The sequence below is a fragment of the Pectinophora gossypiella genome, chromosome 2 (assembly GCF_024362695.1).
Source record: "Pectinophora gossypiella chromosome 2, ilPecGoss1.1, whole genome shotgun sequence".
In the NCBI taxonomy this organism is placed as follows: Eukaryota; Metazoa; Arthropoda; class Insecta; order Lepidoptera; family Gelechiidae; genus Pectinophora; species Pectinophora gossypiella.
In genome coordinates, this window is record NC_065405.1 from 1,508,846 (window position 1) to 1,529,189 (window position 20,344).

Below are 20,344 nucleotides of genomic sequence, written 5' to 3' on the forward strand. Positions count from 1 at the left end.
TAAAATTAAGGGTGTTAAATATATATATTTTAAAGTTATGGATTTTAATGATTATGTGTTTAAATGATTACGGATTTTCAATATAAGTAGGCATTTTCAATTATGGATTTTAATTATAGACAGATGATGTAAGTCACTGTGACAATGTTCTTAATTTACCACTAAAAACAATAAGATTTTGCACAAAAAATCTGAAAATTGCAGTCCCCTTTTAAAGGATTCCAAAAAACCAACATCACATTACAATAAACGGAGCGATTCCAAAACACATTTTCTTGTGCGAAATTAAACGATATTTAGGTTAATTGAAATCGCATATTTATTTTACGCGATTCCTTTTCAATCACTTTTCAAAATTCGAACGTTGAAATAAATGAGTCAGCGGTGAAGAATTTCACAAGATGTTCAATTCAAGGGCGTAGAAAAAAATTGGCACCATTGAAATGAAAATGTCAGGTCGTAGATATAATATAGTTTGACTGCTTCAAATGAAAGTCTTTTTTCTAAATTTATTTTAGATTAATTGCTATTGTGAGGAGCTCGGTGGCGCAGCGGTAAACGCGCTCGGTCAGCGATTGTTGAGGTTAAGCAACTTTCGCAAAGGCCGGTCATAGGATGGGTAACCACAAAAAAAAGATTTCATCTCGAGCTCCTCCGTGCTTCGGAAGGCACGTTAAGCCGTTGATCCCGGCTGCATAAGCAGTCGTTAATAACCACCAATCCGCACTGGGCCCGCGTGGTGGTTTAAGGCCCGATCTCCCTATCCATCCATAGGGAAGGCCCGTGCCCCAGCAGTGGGGACGTTAATGGGCTGGTGATGATGCTATTGTATGATTCTATTTTCCGACGGGTCTTAGCCTCGTCGATCTATTAAATTATAACAATTTCATTTTGGTTAAACGTCCATAAGAGGATTTGTAGAAATTCGACTTCATTGCTTACGTTTTAAGAATTATTTTGCATATTTTTTCCTGTACCATCATTTCATCCCCATGGATTGGATATGTATAAAAGCTCGTTCTTAGTGCTTTATGCAAAGCGACAACGTTATAGTCTTTCTAGTCTAGATAGTAGTCTTTCTAGTCTAGACAGAAGTATCTGTAGTCTAAATAGTAGTCTTTCTAGTCTAGACAGTAGTATTTGTAGTCTAAATAGTAGTCTTTTTAGTCTAGACAGTAGTATTTGTAGTCTAAATAGTAGTCTTTCTAGTGTAGGCAGTAGTATTTCTAGTCTATATAATAGTCTTTCTAGTCTAGACTGTAGTTTTTCTATATTGTATTGAACCTTTCAAGATTAGAATAGAAATTAGTCCTTCTAGTCTTTCTAGTCTAGCAGTTTCGATTGTCAATCATCTTCTTCATTTAGATTTCCGATTGTTAAAACCATCAATCACTCTTTTAGAACTTGCTTAATTTAAATCAAAATACTTGTTTTTTTTTTCATGTAGTTATCAGTTTAAGATCTTAAGTATAAATAGACTTTATTTCAAAAGTATTTTGGTGGGCGTCTAGCTTTCGCATGAATGTTTTGATCGTATGATATTCAGGTCGTGATTTCCTTGTTTTTCAGATAGATGGCTGGTGACCTACCCTACTTATCTCGCAATGTAAATTACATTAATACTTGTAATAGACCACAGACAGTCCAAACACCGGATTATCACGGAGCTAAATTTATATATCATGTAAAACGTTGTTTTAAATATTATTATTTTGTTCGATTAGGAGGCGAACTTGTGTACAAATCTATGTCAAAACAAAACAGGGGGGTCCCAATGGGAAATAGGCGTGAACTTGTGTATTTTTTTAGCCTGAATAGTTTATTTTATTTATAATAAATACTTACATCGTTAGGGATTGTTTGAAATGTTAATTTTTAGCCGTTACTTCGATAAATATCAATATATTATACAGTATTGTCATTTGGAAATATTACATAAACATAGACACATAAACAGCCTATATACGTCCCACTGCTGGGCACAGGCCTCCTCTCAATCAACCGGAGGGGGTATGGAGCATACTCCACGTGAAGGGGTTTAACGTGCCCTCCGAAGCACGGAATCATCTTACTTTTTCGGTCAATCAGGTGATTCAAGCCTGCAAAGACCAAACAAAGGACAGTCTCAAAAAAGTCTCAAAAAGTGATATCGACAAATGTCCCCGGATGAATGAACCCCGCCCAGCAGATCGTGAGACTGAGGCTTTAACCACTAGACCACGGAGGCTGTAAATGTGTTGAAAATATTAAGTGATTAATAACATAACTAAAATACAAATGTAAATTGTTTTATCAGCACGTGTAGCCGGTCATTATCCTCAGAACCCACACATTGCTTACATAGGTACTAAACAACCATATATCTTGATTTTAATCGTAATCCGTACATCAATGATTACATTGCCCAGTTTCTTTGATGCGGATTTCCTCGCGATTAAAAGAAATTAGGTTCACAAACAAACGAGTTAACACAGATTAAGGAAACTATTGTAGGCGTGTCTGTGAGTGTAATTCACTGTTCTACATCTCGTGGGGTACTTATTATGGAGAGATGCCGTGGGAGCATAGCCGGTGGGAGCGAAATATGCACAAAACGAGCATATTATGTAAGGCAACGACTGTATTATAAAATTTTCCACATCATTTATTGCTTGTTTGGTATAAGGGCGGCCATTAACTAAGGCTTGTGTAACGCAACGATCGGCGGATTGTCAAAAATGACTCAAAAGTTTATGCGGCTTATCTCCCTTGTTTTATGATCTGGGGGTACTCACTCCCTTCAAGCGTTTCCCTACTAACATTGTTACAAAAACATTGAAATTAGTTTTACTTTTTAAAATATATAATTTTTATCTGTCAATTTTATTTTATTGTATAGGTATTTATGTGATAGATTGCAATTTTATCATTACCATGCGTAAGTTACTACATATAAAAGTATTTTTTTGATAAATAGCAATTTACACTAGGGCTTTTAGCATTTTCTGTGACAAGAAATATCTCTATAAAGTACATACATACATGCATTAATTCACGCCTTCTTCCCACCGGGGTAAACACAGACTATGGAATTCCATTTGCTTCGATCCTGATATACTTCTCTTGTTTCCTCCATATCATCAATCGTTTCATACACGCACGCCGGTTCAGAGTAGATCGTACTGAACATTTTCTAAGGACATCTCCAATTTGGTCTTCTTCTATCGTGTGGGTTTTGAGGTGAATTACCAACCTCATCAACCCTGGTGTCATGGTTATTATTGAGCCGCCTAAGACCCCTGACATGGCTCATGTCACGACTACTTACTTACATCAGTAAGTAGTAACCGGGACCAACGGCTTAACGTGCCTTCCGAAGCACGGATCATCTTACTCCAATTTTGTCAATGTAGGTATGTCCTTTTAGGTCTCTGTCAGCCCTACCACCAACCTTTGCTTGAAGTTAAAGTATGAGCTTAAAATGACGATCAACCGATGGTGTGAATCTTACAGTGACAGCTGAAGTGTTTGTTGTCGAGCATAGTTTGATTGTTTAATAAGGCGCGAGTTGTTTTTAAATTTATTGCCTTCATATATTTCTTATGCGACAAAACATGTCTTCGCAGCCATAACTTCGCTTTATCGCTCACAGTGCGTCATAAACCTAGTGAGCTATACAGGAAACGTTCGAGTGACGCGCAAGCGCATGTCGCTTACATTCGCGTTTATGACGACTGCTTGATCTACAATCATTTAAACGGTGTCGGGGAATTAGTTCATATTTTATTCCTGTAACTAGGTGTCTGCGACTTTTTTCATGATTATCATGTGCTTAGATGTGAAAGCTACAATAAAAGGGAATAGGCTACTGGCGTCATCCCACTCGCGTCAGACAGAGTACTGTGGGGTGGAAGGCAAGAAGGAAACCACTGCCCTATTTTTACTTTTATTTAGAATGCTACACGGACAAGAGCGTGGCTCTTAGATAGGTATGTGAGATGTGAAGAAATACATCGTGAGGAAACGCACATACCGGAGAAATACGTTTCGGAGGTATGTAACCTAACCTGTATTGGGCTGGTTTTTCCTTCGCGGGTAAAAGGCAGTCGCTTTTGTAAAAAAACCGGACCTGTCAAATCTTCAGGTAAGGTAAGCGGTTAAGTGCAAACGAAATAACACTAGGGAGATGATGATGATGATTTAAGCTTGTTTTTAGCGGTTACTTGTGTAGAAGAACTAAGTTCGATTCCGGGTTGTCAAGTGTACCTGCAAGCCTTAGGAAAACACAAGGTGCGGTTCTTACCGCGTTTAAATGGAGATATGAGACTCCCGATATATTAGTGCCATGAAGAAAAACGACGTGCAGAAATCTGCTATAGCTGAGCATGTACTGGAGTCGGGCCCTAACCACTGGATCGAGTATAACAATCCACAAATATTATCGACAGAACGTCATTACATCCCCAGACGCGTAAAAGAGGCTATTGAAATCAGAAAACATAAAAATTTCAACAGGGAAGACGGGTTCAAATTATCGACCATGTGGAATCCAGTAGTAGGTGTTGTAAAAAGCTTGAAACGGCCTAATGTGGTGAAAAAACGTAAGGACACAGTGAGCGCGGTTTGTCGTAGTGAGTTTTGTGCGAGTTCAAATGGTTCCGTACATTCCGATATCAAAAAACATAAACAAGCGGCAAAGAAAGCGGGTAGACAGATATGTCTGCCCGTAGAAAATTATGGATCTACCTACTCCACTCCAATCTCATCAGTCATCCCGTGATCATGGCACTTGCAACAGTGTCGAAATATCGGGAGTCTCATATCCCCATTTAAACGCGGTAAGAAACCGTTATTATGTGCTTTAATTATGAAAACATAAGGTTCCTGATCAACTATTCCTGTCTCTTTCTAGCACCTATCGTAAGACGGCACTATTTTCAGAGCTGTCGAACTACATTAACTCGTCCGCGAGATTCGGGACGAATGTAATTACTAGTAATAGCACTTGCATTTTACGTACAATTTTGACATCCTCGTAAAATGTTACGAGCGATTTTACGACAGTAATCCGGAGCGAATTCGAAATAGTTTGCTAATAGCACTCTGATATTTTAAAAGTTTTGTAAACAATACTTGAGAATCATGAGGATGAATTGAGGGCAGATTATTTGAGGAATTATTATATTTAACAGCCTCCCTGGTCTATTGGTTAGAGCATTAGGCTTACGATCTGGTGGTCCAGGTTCGATTCCCGATGGGGACATTGTCGAAATCACTGTCTCTGTCCTTTGTTTGGTAAGGACTTTGCAGGTTCGAATCAGCTGATTGTCTGAAAAAGTAACATGATTCCGTGCTTCGGAGGGTACGTAAAGCCTTTGGTCCCGGCTATTAGCCGTAAAAAAGCACCTCCACGTGGAGTATGCTCCATACCCCCTCCGGCTGATTGAGGGGGGGCCTGTGCCCAGCAGTGGGATGCAAATTAGGCTTAACGTGCCCTCCGAAGCACGGAACCATCTTACTTTTTCGGACAATAAGGTGATTCAAGCCTGTAAAGTCCTTACCAAACAAAGGACAGTCTCACAAAGTGATTTCGACAGTGTCCCCATCTGGAATCGAACCCAGACCTCATATATCCAGCTTAAGATTCCCTAGAGATTCTCTGCCGCATCCGTCACATAATGCAGCTCGGCTATGCCACCTGGGAACCGTTGTAGAGGGCATTCGTTCACTATGTGAGATAGGGTTAGGGTATAGTTATATATTTATGGTACAGCACTTACACTGAAAATAGTTTAGGAAGCAAGCCAACTGCCAGTTTTTTCTCCACATTAAATCTAAGACCAGTCGTCTCAAATTAGCCATGTAAGTACTCATACATCGCAAAAAATGTAGGCCATATGAAATGAGAAAGGAAAGCCGGCGAAATTGTATATAGCTATTTGCTTTTAAACCGAGTGGGTGTAGAACGACGTTAATAACGCTAATAATATGCTGATTATTTTGAGAAAGCATCCACGCCAATTTTTTTTTTGACCACTTTACGCAGACCTCTGAAATTTTTCCCACATCCTTAACGGATAAGCTTTAAACATTGTTTTAGGTTTACGCGATTATTATCATAATTGAAACACATAATAACGGGTTCTTTCCGCGTTTATATATCCCTGATTTAAACACGGTAAGAACTCGTTATTATGTGTTTTAATTAGGACAAGCTTTAAGCTCAAAACACAGAATCTAAAAATATTAAATACGTAATATTTTGACGAATGTCACATCACCTGTGCAGCCGAGGAAATGTAGCTGCAAGAAAACCTCGGCACATGGCCCAAGACGTTTTAAAAAATAAATAAATATTGAATACAATTTCAGTAACTTGGCTGCCTAATACTTATAAGTTCCCAGGCGGTTATTCCCATGCATTTCTAAGAATAAAAATAAAATAAATTTATTGCCAGTTATAGTTTACATTTTCCTTTAAGAACTTGGGTAATTATGTATATTATGATTACGGGCAAAAGGAAATGGCTCAGCCGGCTGTGATGGAGCCATGCTATGGCACCATACAGCGCTGGTTTTCAGCCATTTCCTCTTCCTGGGATATTGTGCGGAAGCAATTATCAACGAGGGCTAGAGGACGTTAAATACAAATTGTAGTGTTTACATAAGTACATAAACACATCATCATCAGCCGTACGACGCCCACTGCTGGGCATAGGCCTCCCCCAAGGATCTCCACGACGATCGGTCCTGCGCTGCCCGCATCCAGCGGCTTCCCGCGACCTTCACCAGATCGTCGGTCCACCTTGTAGCGGGCCTACCCACTGAGCGTCGTCCGACACGTGGTCGCCACTCCAGAACCTTTCCGCCCCATCGGCCATCGGTTCTCCTCGCTATGTGTCATGCCCACTGCCACTTCAGCTTTGCAATTCTCTGAGCTATGTCGGTGACTTTAGTTCTCCTGCGGATCTCCTCATTTCTGATTCGATCGAGCAGGGAAATACCGAGCATAGCTCATAAGTACATAAGCACATCTTATTGTAATACACGTAGGTATAATAATCAATTCAAATATTATATTCTGTCATCTCGGGCAATGCACTACGCGGTGGTCACAATTAAAAAGTAAACTGTACGGGTATGTACGGGGGTGGAGTGAAGACGTAGTGTGTGTGTGGCAACGAGCCGATATTTATTTATATAATTATATTGAGGCGAATACACTACACAAATATTAATATAGCAGCTTTAGGTATAATACAAATTTAGACAAACAAATAAAATTATACGTAGGTGCTCTTGAGTGTGTCTATGTTTTAAGTAGCTAGCAAACTAATAACTCCTTGTCACAGGTCTTCAAAAACTGGTGAATGTAGTCCGCATATTAGCAAAATGACTGATAAGTCCACGGGAGATGTCTTAAGCTGTTTTCTCAGAATATACGGACGTTGACCCAATCATTTTCGACAGGGAAAACGCGGGAGCATCTATTTTTTACCTGGTCAACACCAATGATAGTGACCGTAAGAAACGCCTAGAAAAACAGGTCGGTAATTTTATTAACAATAGGCTAGTTTTCAACTAGTCAAATCAGTTACTTTTTACTAAACGTCAAAACGCGAAATTACTATGGAATTTGTATGTAAAAGCAACCTGTGACGTCATAGAAAAACGTGACAAAATGTCGCGCTATTCTGATTAATAAATAAGTTAAATAGAAATAAATAAATCGTTTTTGTCATATTTAGATCTGTTTTTATTTAGTAATCAAAATTTAACCCAATTATGCCGAGATTTTGCTTTTGAATCATAAACTCAACTACTTATCCGAAGCATTTGAAGAATCGATCTACGACAAGTTTATCATAGACTTATATTGCATAGAGATTTTTCAGTTATAGGATGAGATAGCAATAATTTTATTAACGTCGGACAAGGGTGCTTATTCCAGTATGCATCATCTAATTTTATATTAAGTTACATATATCATTTTCTTATCCGCTGAAACAGAAAGGGACGGATGACAGCTGTCAATTATAAAATGAATGAATAATTCAGGCGAATCAAATAGTCATCTCGCTAGTATGCAACCCGTTTGACGTGTGCTGTCAATTAATTCTGTAAGGTTATTAGCCAATGTATAACTTTGAGGAGCTCGGTGGCGCAGCGGTAAACGCGCTCGGTCTGCGATTGTTGAAGTTAAGCAACTTTCGCAAAGGCCGGTCATAGGATGGGTGACCACAAAAAAAAAAAGTTTTCATCTCGAGCTCCTCCGTGCTTCGGAAGGCACGTTAAGCCGTTGGTCCCGGCTGCATTAGCAGTCGTTAATAACCATCAATCCGCACTGGGCCCGCGTGATGGTTTAAGACCCGACCTCCCTATCCATCTATAGAGAAGGCCCGTGCCCCAGCAGTGGGGACGTTAATGGGCTGATGATGATGTATAACTTTGAGAGGGTCGTCTTTTTTGTCTAAAATTGACGTGTGTTCCATAACAACTAACTAGCTTTGTGTAGGTGTATAAAAATCTAAATTGATTATCTGACTCACGAAAACATAGTTGAGTCCGCTTGCATAATGGTCAAAGAGCAAGTTCATGGTCCGTATAACAGATGACGGTAGCCACATATTTCACACAACACCCACCTGATCGCCACAAATCACACACTATGATACCACGCACGCAAATTCTGAGAACGATTAAATCGTAACTTTTGATAGAGTTGAAAAATGTGTGTTTTTTGGATTTTGTATTGCGTCTGTATCTATCAGGTAAAGTCAAGAAGACATATAGATTTAATTTAGTAGGTAACATAGTTACACTTTGAATCGTCACTTTTTACATAACGAACGTCTCATCCGCCTAAAACTACTGCAGCTTCTCACAACCTGTATAGCCGGGGAAAAGAAGCTGCAAGAAAAACCTCGGCACAGGGCCCTAGACGTTCTTTAAAAAAATAAAAATAAACATAAAATATTGATATACAATTGAGTAATTTAGCTGCCTAATATCAGTTCTCAGTTAATCCCACGCATTTATATCTTCTAAATAATCACTAATTAAACAGACATAAAATGTAAGGAAAACACGTCAATTTTAAGCAGAAATTTAAACAATCCTGTCAAAAAACATTGGCCAATAACCCGACAGCATTAAGTTGACAGCACACGTCAAGCAAGATGCCTATTTGATTCGCCCTAGTCATTCATTAATTCACTGATTCGTGTTAAAATTAACAGCTGTTAACAATTAATCATCTGTCCCTTTCCTTTTCAGCGGATAGGAAAATGACAGGTATAACTTAAATAAAACAAGGAGGTGTCTAGAGGAATCAGAGTTTCTAAACAACTATCTGTTATGTCTGCCATCACTGAATATGTCGAATGAAGAAAAATCTGTAATCACTACATAGTATAAAACAAAGTCGCTTTTTCTGTCCCTATATCCCTATGTACGCTTAAATCTTTAAAACTACGCAACGGATTTTGATGCGGTTTTTTTTAATAGATAGAGTGATTCAAGAGGAAGGTTTATATAATATATAATAACATCCATTAAATAGTGGAGAAATACTATAATTTTTGAGGTTTTTAATGTGATGTCGTAAATAATTTCATTTTTTCCTCAGCATTGCACCCGAGCGAAGCCGGGGCGAGTCGCTAGTATTGATATAAAACATTAAATTCCAGGAACTTTCTGTGTTTATCTACTCTTGACTTGACCAACTTTCTATAAGTTGCATTTCATGTTCCAATATATTCTTGTCACTTCTACAGGAAGCCATCACTTTATACACTACTTTTTTAATTAAAAAGTCACGTCAAAAAAACGAAAAAAAAATCTGACGACTTCGATGAGAGAGTATAAAGTTTATGCGGTGTGTCGAAAGATAAAAGGTAATTAACAATACAAAAATAATTTTACATGTTTCACTATTTTTTCGGTACGGCAAAATGCAAGATGTTTGTCGCATGCACCCTGAGCGGTGGGCACGGATCGTCACGCATTGGGTGCCTCATGACGGGTACAGGCGTCGTGGACCTCGAAAGACATGGCGTGATGACTTGGACGCTTGCCGGAGGGACGTGGCTGAAGAACGCACAGGACCACGAAAAATGGAAAGAGAAATGGGAGGCCTTTGTCCAGCAGTGGGATCTTGTAGGTAGTAGGTACCTTAATAAAAAAGCCTTAATCTTTTATAAAGTGCGTAAATCTTTAAAACTAATAATAAAGAATAATTTTAATTTCACAAACAAAACAACACGCGCAGGGAATAAATACAATCGCGAAAAAAATATTCTCACATTTACAAGATTTCGCAATTATAGAAGTAGGTGACCTAGTCGGGTGCAATATTTCATTGTTACATAACTAATGTAACATATGTAACATGTTTTATAGGCCATGTTGTAACTCTCGCAAATTTTCAACAAGGTTACCGTCCGCAATTTATTTATGCGCGTTTTGCGAGCAAATTAATAGCCGGTTGATTGAATTGGGGCATCGAGTACTGGCGCTTAAATATAACTAGTTGAATAGCTACTGCAGTTACAAGAACATATTGATTTAGATCCTAGAATAATATGCGAACTTTGAATAATAAATCAGTTTTTATATTGGTTGTATTTGCATGTAGAGGTCTGCTACGCCTTCGCTACGCAGCGTAGTCACGTAGCAGCTACGAAACCAGAGGTCTAAATTTTTTTTTCAATGTTTTTATTAATATACATTTTGTAAGTTCGTCAGCAAGTTAGATGGTCTGTGCTTCTGATAAGAGGTTTGTACGGAGTAGTGGGAATTCCATAGCTATTTACAAGATAAATATTATTTCAATGTAGCCTATCTGCATTCTCTTAGGTTTCCAGTTTATCTTCTTCCCTGTCTGTTGGAAGAGATTTCTACTAGAAATAAGCTGAACCGTTTGTCTTTCTAGTGTTCGTCTAATTGTTTTTATATCTTGTTCTGTGTACAAAATATACTGTTAAATAAATAAATAAATGTAGCATGTAATAAGTGTACAATAAAGAGTTAACTATGTATTTAATTATGTATACAGTATAAACTATACTCCCTTCCCTTCCCTATGATAGAGGAGGTGACTAGTATTTGGGCGTATAATTAATTTTATACGTTTTTAATGTAAAGAATATCAATGTTATGAATCTGGGGACTCCTTACCTCTCTGTACTCTCAGTCTTGGCCCCTCCTTTACTCCTCGGGTGGTTTTTCTTCGGCCTAACAGCTCGCTTGTGCTTGGCTGCCGTCGTATCGAGGAGTACCGCTTCCACATCCAGCGCGGGGTCCACCTCCGGAGTCAGCCGAGGTTTCCTGGCAAAGGGGATGGGTGAGACCGTTGGCAGGTTGTTAGCAATGTTGGGGCATAGTACAGTGGGGCGAGAAAAGTTGGGGCTAACAAGAATTAGGGCAAAAATATTTTGGGCTAACAAGAATTAGGGCAAGAAAACTTGGGGTAAAAAAAATGGGTTAAATTCGTGGGGCAAGAAATAACGATTAAATGTAAAGGCATGTTGTAGTAATCATTTGAAAGATGAGTAATAATAACATAGTATGTATTCTTTGTGTAATTAGGTAGAAAGGTGTATTTCTAATTTAGATTTTGTCCATGCCTATCTATTCTATGTTTTATACAATGTTAACAACTTTAAAATTCAATCAAAGAATAATTTATCCTACAGTAATATATCCTTTCTTATGCTTAGTCGAACTCTATGATAGACTTTTTGACATTTGTTCCGCTCATCAAGTTATTATGGAGCGAATTGCTGTGTTTATAATGTCAAAAGGGCCATCGTAGCGTGCCGCTAATTTGCAGTCCCAAAAATATAATTATTTACTTCAAAAATTTATAAGATTGTCTGTACAGACACGTACCGTCACGAGCATTATGTATACACTTTGGTACCATGTCACATTAACTTTTTTGACTAATTGAACTGTAAGTCTCACTAAATGTCAAATATGTTAGTGCGACAGAGTCCTAAAGTGGGTACATTATATTGCTCATGACTGTACGACGAAATAGGTCCATGATGATGGCCGACGGCCGTATTGTTACGGACCATTGATGTATAAAATGTTACATAATACCACCTTGGAACCATATACTTATCCTTGTATAAAAACATCCTTCCAAAAGAGGTTCGCGTCATGTCTCAAGTGGACTAATTGTTATAGATAATGAGCTGAAAATATTCATGGTATCCATTTAGGAATTTGTTTCAAGAGCATAGAATAAGGAATTCTTCTTCTATCGTGTGGGTTGTGAGGTCTAGTACCAACCTCGTCAACCCTGGTATCAGGGTTACTATTGAGCCGCCAAAGGCCCCTGCTGACATGGCTCATGTAACTACTACTTACCTACATCAGTAAGTAGTAAGCGGGACCAACGGCTTAACGTGCCTTCCGAAGCACGGATCATCGTACTTTCAGACAATCAAGTGATCAGCCTGTAATGTCCTAACCAAAACAAAGGATCACAAAGTAAATTTTGCGATATGTCCCCACCGGAAATCGAACCTAGGACATCCGGGTCGTGAGCCCGCTTAACCACTGGACCACGGAGGTCGTTAGAGAGAATAAGGAATATTAGAGAAGAATAAGGAATAATATGTCAAGAGTCTACAAATTGTCTTCTGATTACTTTTGGCTCTGCCCACCCTATAAGAAATTACAGGCGTTAGTTAAGCATGTATGTATGTATGTGTGAGTTGAAAACATGTGTCAACATCTTTCATAATTTTTCGTGCTATACATTCGTACTTTTCGAACTATTAACCAATTTGTTGAAGGCAGTTGTCTTTGGTGACTTGAGGTTCTGCCCATCTCTACAAGGAATTACAGGCGTGAATTTTGTGTCTAAGCGAGTCGTGTCACTTTTGAGGTTGAATGTGTTAGGCAGAAATTAAACTAATACGATTTTATGATCACTGTTTACTTTCAAGAGGTTTTAGAACTAGATATGACAAGATTAATAAAATATGATTTATAAATATTACTACCTTTTCCGTTGTCGCCATATTTTTATTCTCACTAGTCTGTGTTTGTGTTCACCGGTTGTTTTAATTTTTAATCTTGTCATATCTAGTTCTAAAACCTCTTGAAACGTACTTACGTAGTGCCAACCAAACAAACATTTAATCAAGTAAGGCGGGCAGGCGCTCTGATTGGCCGTCCGCTGCGTGTTCGTAAATGTGCTTTATTAATTTCAACTTTTAATTTCTTGTGTGGTTTATGTTCTGTGTTGAATGTAATGTACCTGTCTGTCTGTGTCTATGGTGTCCGGGAGTAATAAATGTTTCTTTCTTTCTTTATAATGGTCGAGTCAACTGTGTTAGTGAAAATTGGACTTAAGACGCAAATGACAATGGCACCAGAACGTCCAGATCTATTCTAAGCCCTCTGATCCCCGTGTCGTATGCGCATGAGTGACGGGAAGTGGTCGTGTTGCCATCAATCACGCCGTCAGGTGCGACGCCTCAATGTCAGGGCCGCGTTCTACGCAGGCGTAATGTGATACTGTCATCTTTGTGTTTCTTAGAACTGGGATTATTTAAGACTTTTTTGTGTTGAAAAAAGTACTTATTGTCGTTAAGTATTATTATTTATTTATTTATTTAATGGAACGGGTTGCCAGCTCAAGTGTTCCCTCCTTCTTACAATATGGGGTCCTATAAGCGAAGCGTGAAGAAGCACCTAGTAGGCCAGTAAGTATGGTAGTCGCAACTGATTCGAAACTGACTCATTGCGTTGCTTTTCAGTTGCTACTGCAATTAGGGCTTCCCTATGTTTACCATCAGGCATAGTTGGGCCAACATACTTGGTCAATATAAAAAAAAATCGTAGTTAAACCCCAAGAGGGTTTCTCCTGACACCACACCCACAACGCGTATTTACGTTGTATATGTATTGTGCCATACAACCTACAACCTATATGGATGACCTCTGCGATCTAGACAAATGGTTAGGCTAACGTTATAGTGATTAGCACACCAGACACTGGCGGGTACTCTTTTAATTAATAAGAATAAAAAATGAATAAAATAAAGGAGATCATCGGATTTCGGCCCAGAAGTCAAAGTGCCGGCCAAACAATATTTCTGCTATATTCCGTTAGATCTTATCCGTCTGAGCATTTATTACTATGGCAACAAAGCTGTAGGGTCATCTTCGGTTTTATTCGAATTTAAATACTGTATTTTTATAATATTTTTGTCAGTAACATTTTTCTATAAGAACTAGAATTATGAATATTACGAATACGGGCGAAAGGAAATGGCTCAGCTTGTGCTGTGATGGAGCCATGCTATTGCGCCATCCAGCGCTGGTTTTCAGTCATTTCCTCTTCCTGGGATATTAAGCTGAAGTAATTATCAATGAGGGCTAGAGGACATTAAATATAAATATACAGCAGCTTGCAGCTAAAAAATACGGTGTCGAATCTTCTTATCTCGAGCGGGTTGTGAAATGTTATCAGCCCTGGTGTCAGGGTTACTTTTGAACCGCCAAAGGCCCCTGAAATGGCTTATGTAAAGACTAGATGCTTACCTAAGTAAATAAAAGCCAGGACTAACTGCTTAACTTATCCTCCTAAAACCAAAATCATCTTATTATTTCGGACAATCAGGGGGGTTAAAAAGGCCACATCGAAGCAATTCATCCAAAAAGCAATATTACAAATTGACATTTGCGCATAGAAAAGTAAGTGCGCAATGCAAACAAACATGTCAAATAGCAATATTGAATTGTAGATAAATTACCTACTTTGAAGTGGCCTTTTTAACCCCCAGATGAATTCAGCCTACTATGTCCTTACCAAGCCAGAATCAGTCTCACAAAAAGATTTTTTGTTGACTGGGATTCGAACGCGGGATCTCCGGATCGTGAGCCCAACGCTCAACTATTGAACCACGGAGTCAGTAACACTTGGCATTCATAGCTTTTAACATAACACATAACCTTACGTTTATGTCTACACTTTGAAACCATGTCACATTAACTAAGTCTCATCATCATCAGCCCATTAACATCCCCACTGCTGGGGCACGGGCCTTACCTATGGATGGATAGGGAGATCGGGCCTTAAACCATCAAGCGGGCCCAGTGCGGATTGATGGTTATTAACGACTGTTAATGCAGCCGGGACCCCTTGGTCTCGGCTTAACGTGCCTTCCGAAGCACGGAGGGGCTCAAGATGAAAACTTTTTTTTTGGGGTCACCCATCCTAAGACCGGCCTTTGCGAAAGTTGTTTAACTCCAACAATCGCAGACCGAGCGCGTTTACCGCTGCGCCACCGAGAACTAAGTCTCATTCAATGTCAAATATGATAGTACGATAGGATACTAAAGTGGGTACATGTTATTGTTCATGACTGTACATCAATTGCAAGAAAAACTAAGTACCGAGATCTTATCGACAGCTTTCTGTAATAAATAATAATGTTATTCTTGCCGTATTCGGCGACTGCTACTGTAGTACGTAGTTGAGTTTCGATGGTCAACCCTGACGTGACTACTATACCCTATTTTGGCGGTAAATGTCCGCGAGCAATGCGCACACGTTAGGGAACCGTTGACATACTTAGTTATAAAATATATTGGGCAGTTTAAAAAAAGAAAAAAAAAAGAAAAATAAAGTGTTTATTTCTTGTTTTACAAAAAAAAGGCTATTATAAAGTTAATGATTATTTAGAATATATGAATGCATGGGATTAACTGTCTGAGAACAAGGCAGCTAAATTACTCAATCGTATACCAATATTTTATGTTTATTTTTATTTTTTTTAAGAACGTCTAGGGCCCTGTGCCGAGGTTTGTCTTGCAGCTTCTTTTCCCCGGCTATATAGGTTGTGAGAAGCTGCAGTAGTTTTAGGCGGATGAGACGTTCGTTATGTAAAAATTGACGATTCAAAGTGTAACTATGTTACCTACTGAATAAAGATAGTTTTGAATTTGAATTTTAAACAACATAAAGTTATGAGGCAACCCCAGGAAGCAAGGTTAATGCTTGGGTTGGGGATGTGTCGCTCTTACCCTAGTTGTTAACACTAAAAATTTATTCTTTTTAGTGTTTATCCTTAGTTGGTCTTGTTTCTCATCGATTTCTGTAATAATGCAATGTGGTAGTACCCCCTCCAGATGATTGACGGAGGCCTGTGCCCAGCAGTGGGACGTATATAGGCGTATGTGTTATGGTGGTGTATAATTAATTTTCATAATTTCTTATACCACACATTTATCACAAAACTTGACTGTATTCCCTTACTTAACACGAGTGGAGCGCATGTGCGTGCTATTTGCGTCCGGCCCAGAAAGCGGCGCAATGACGTCAATGGCACAGTTCGCAATGGGGTTAGCATCGACTCCAGCGCATCCCCCCCACCTCCCTCCCCTCCACTTCATTGACACATGAGACAGATGGTCGTACTACTCAATGGAATATAGATCTTTCAATATACCTACTCGTATTTTGTTAAACTATATACATACAAAGAACACGCTTATTTTCCGTTGGGGTAGGCAGTACATACTTCTTTCACTCTGAATGTCGGGCGGCCATGATAGAGTTTCGTGTGACGTCACAAATCACAAAATAAACAAAAACTATCTGTCTATCTGTAGCTTGTCATTTTCAAGATGCCAGGATACCAAGAAAAATGGCAACGGCCTCTATGGTCCAGTGGTTGAGCGTTGAGCTCACGATCCGGAGGTCCTGGGTTCGAATCCCGGTGGGGGCATATTACAAAAATCATCTATGTGATGTCAAGTTTGGTTAGGACATTACAGGCTGATCACCTGATTGTCTGAAAGTAAGATGATCCGTGCTTCGGAAGGCACGTTAAGTCGGTGGTCCCGGTTACTACTTACTGATGTGAGTGAGTAATCGTTACATGAGCCATGTCAGGGGCCTTTCGCAGCTCAATAATAACCCCGACACCAGGTTTGATGAGGTTGGTAATTCACCTCACAACCCACACGATTGAAGAAGGGAAGTAAAGTTTAATCTCAAATACACTCGAAGTGACGCGTAGTTTGTCTTTATTGAAATGTGATGACGTCATTGGGTAAAATGTCACGTAACCAACCGTTTTCGCGCGCAATTTTAAATTAACGAAGAAACATATGATTTTTATTCTATTATATAAACTTTGTAATTTATAAAATACTTTTTCGAAAACTGTCAAGTAGCTTTTATTAAGATATAATGAACCTCTAACCTTCTTCGAACTACAGTAATCAATATAGGCGTGATCCCTAATGGGGTCGGCAGAGCTCTAAGTCTCTTACAAATACAAAAAAAAAAATATCTTAACCTATTTGGTCAGGTTAGGTACTTATATTAGGATAGGATATTATACCTCAAACCTTCAAGTCTTAAAGCATTTATTTCATTAAGTACATACATACACAAACGTACGCCTCTACTTCCTAATAGGGTGAGCAAAGCCACAAGCAATCAGAAGACAACGTCCTAAGTCATAAGATGGATAAAATGAACGTTATTTCAGTCATCATCATCAACTTAAGAGCCACGCTCTTGTCGATGCAGCATTTTCCATGCTACTTATTATAGTTATTTAAGTAGGTATCCTAATTTTTTAAAACATTATTTAGCCTCCTGGGAGTCGAAATCGGGTGTTCTTAGCACAATACGTGTACCTGCGCTAATGGATGTCAAATGAAGTCATGTCAATCAATGTGCCGAGGAGTAACACTAGTTATTTTAGCTGTTCCCCCGCTGAGTTCTAAACTGACTTCAGTCAGTGACAGGTAACATAATAAATGTATTTTAAATTCCAAATTGAAAACAGACTTTACAGGCTGTATGAAAACTAGTCCCTTGCTTTTTAAATGTTTTTTTTTTAAGCTGGGGGATTTAAAAAAGCATTATTGCTTTTTGACATTTGCTGGCATTGTGCACTTCATTTTATATGAGCAAATGTCAAATTGCAATATTGCTTCGATGTGACGTGTTTGATCCCTCCATTCTGTTGTAAAATAATAATCATTAATGTTGGCTACATTTTATACTATAGTTAGCGATTTTGGTTATCAAGTTTAGCATGTTTTTCCCCTTAGGGTGTGATTTCTGCGATAAAATGTATCCTATGTTCTTCCTTAGGTCTCAAACTATCTCCATACCTTTCATATCATCATCATCACAGACAGTTACTTACGCATTTATAATTTTAGTGTGGAAGTGTGTGTTAGGTTTTTAGGTTAGGACCTGATTTTCAATAATAATCAGTTTTGATCGCAAACCCATTAAGACGGTTTATGAAGTGTAGTGTGTACAGTAACATATCATACTTAACATAAGTAAGTGTGTAGGTCAGGGGAGCTAAAAATTCCACATCGAAGAAATTCATCTACAAGGCAATATTGCTACTTGACATTTGCGCATATAAAAATAAGTGCGTAATGCCAACAAATGTCAAAAAGCAATATTGCTTTTTAGATGAATTGCTTCAATTTGGATTTTTTAGTTTAAAATACATATTCTAAATGGGTTCATTGTGTGTTTATCTGAAGTATTTATTTTTATTTTCTAAGTGACTACAATGTACTTTACTTACTTTTTGAATAGTAGGGTAAGACAACCTATTTTAGTCTAGAACTTAAAATAGAAAAAAAAAACTTAAAAAAAATATATTTCAAATAAAAATCTTTTATTTTCGTGCGTGACATTTTCAACGCGAGTTATTAGACTGAATGTAGACGTGCCAGAATTACCTCGTATGAGTCACGGCGACACTGATTGTATCCAAGAAAGTAAAGCAACGTTTATTAGCGGAATAAATTAATTTAGCGCGTGTAAGTCGGACTTGGTGAGAAAATATGTGCTAGCTACCTGCCTGCTTGGATACTTGCCAAAACTGTAACAACACATTTACAACTACTTTTTTCACCGGCAAACTTTCATTTCCTTGTACATTTAATTTCATGTTATTACTAGAAATTACTACAGCTACTTCTCAATTTTTAAAAGTTGAAGAGACTTTGTAAATATGCTTTATTTTATTAGGATTTCGTTGGGAATGCTATCATCAATAACGTACACGTAGGTGTTAATGACTTAACACTAGAATTTTATGATTCTTTAAGCGGTGGGTATTCATAGACTTCTTAATATAATGTCTTCATTCTACAGCAAGCTCAACTTACATAATACCTAAAACATAACACATTAGACCACTAAAAAGAAACTCCAAAATTTTAATTATCTTTATTACGTACCTTCTAATACAACCTCAATTGTAATACACAACAAATCTAACACAAAATATGGTAGATGAATATGTAATTTTCAATGAAGTGCCGATATTTGGCGATGATAAATATAATTCTAATAATTCTAATGTAGTAGTTATTATCACAATAAATGTAGATCACAACACATAGATAAATGATACATACAACAGAGTAACATATATTGTCGTTGCGAAGCGGATATTTACAATGACCTTACGAGCTTCCTAGCTCTGCTTCGACGATCCTCTTCTAGGCTAATGAGATGATCAGTAATAGTACATTTTGTAGGTAGGAACACTAAATACATAGTCTAACGATAGACCCCTGGGCTGGAAGAAATGGTTCTGGTATGTATACACACGCCCTCTGTACCTGCATCAACAATGGTAACTCATTACGTCATCAAGTGGTCAAAGGTGATTGCGATGAACGTGATAATTTGTTACGTGGGCATGGACAGGTTATCATTCGTGATGATGCAGTTTAGTTCGCCAATCGTGGTCTATGATAGAGTTATGAGGACGAAAATAAAATGGATAAGGATTTATAAGCAAAGATGATAGTTGCGCAAGCGGCCGGTGCAACGACCGGAGCCGAAATAACCCCGAATCTGACGCCTGTGGAATGTTCAGCGCATCTAAGCCGTTAAACGCATTCTTTACTTTTGTTTTGCGTGTTTTAGTTTTCAATTTTGTCACAATTTGATGTATTTGAGTGTTACATTACAAGTGGATGTCATGAGTGCATTCGTTTAGTTTACGATGAACGGTTTCAGATAGGACCGGGTTTAAAGGCGAAGTAATGACTCCAGTTTCACAAGCATATGTCGGTTCGGTTATTTATACATTTATTTACGGACTACATCAATGGGGGCACGGTTGTGCAAAGCTCATGCCAATAATAAATGAGTAGTGGGCACTTACTTGGCTCCGAGAGCGGTTTTGGTGTCGAGAACCTCGACGATATCTCCGGCTCTGAGGGAAACCTCGTCGTCTGCAGCCGCCGTGTAGTCCGACGTCGCCACTACCACGTCCTCCACCTGAAGCAATACAAACAATCATTTATAACAGAAAACCACTTTGAGAATAACTGTTGA

General features: G+C 38.4%; 1 protein-coding gene across 5 annotated transcripts in view; it reads right to left on the minus strand.

The window, feature by feature from the left end:
• LOC126373495 (obscurin) overlaps positions 1-20,344 on the minus strand; it is a 141,030-nt gene that overhangs the window by 82,630 nt on the left and 38,056 nt on the right. For all 5 annotated transcript variants that reach the window (XM_050019656.1, XM_050019650.1, XM_050019652.1 and 2 more), the window contains 2 exons: positions 20,172-20,287; positions 11,158-11,307 (listed from right to left, as the gene is read on the minus strand). In XM_050019656.1, coding sequence (XP_049875613.1) covers positions 11,158-11,307; positions 20,172-20,287 — 266 coding nt within the window. The remainder of the gene's footprint in view (positions 1-11,157; positions 11,308-20,171; positions 20,288-20,344) is intronic.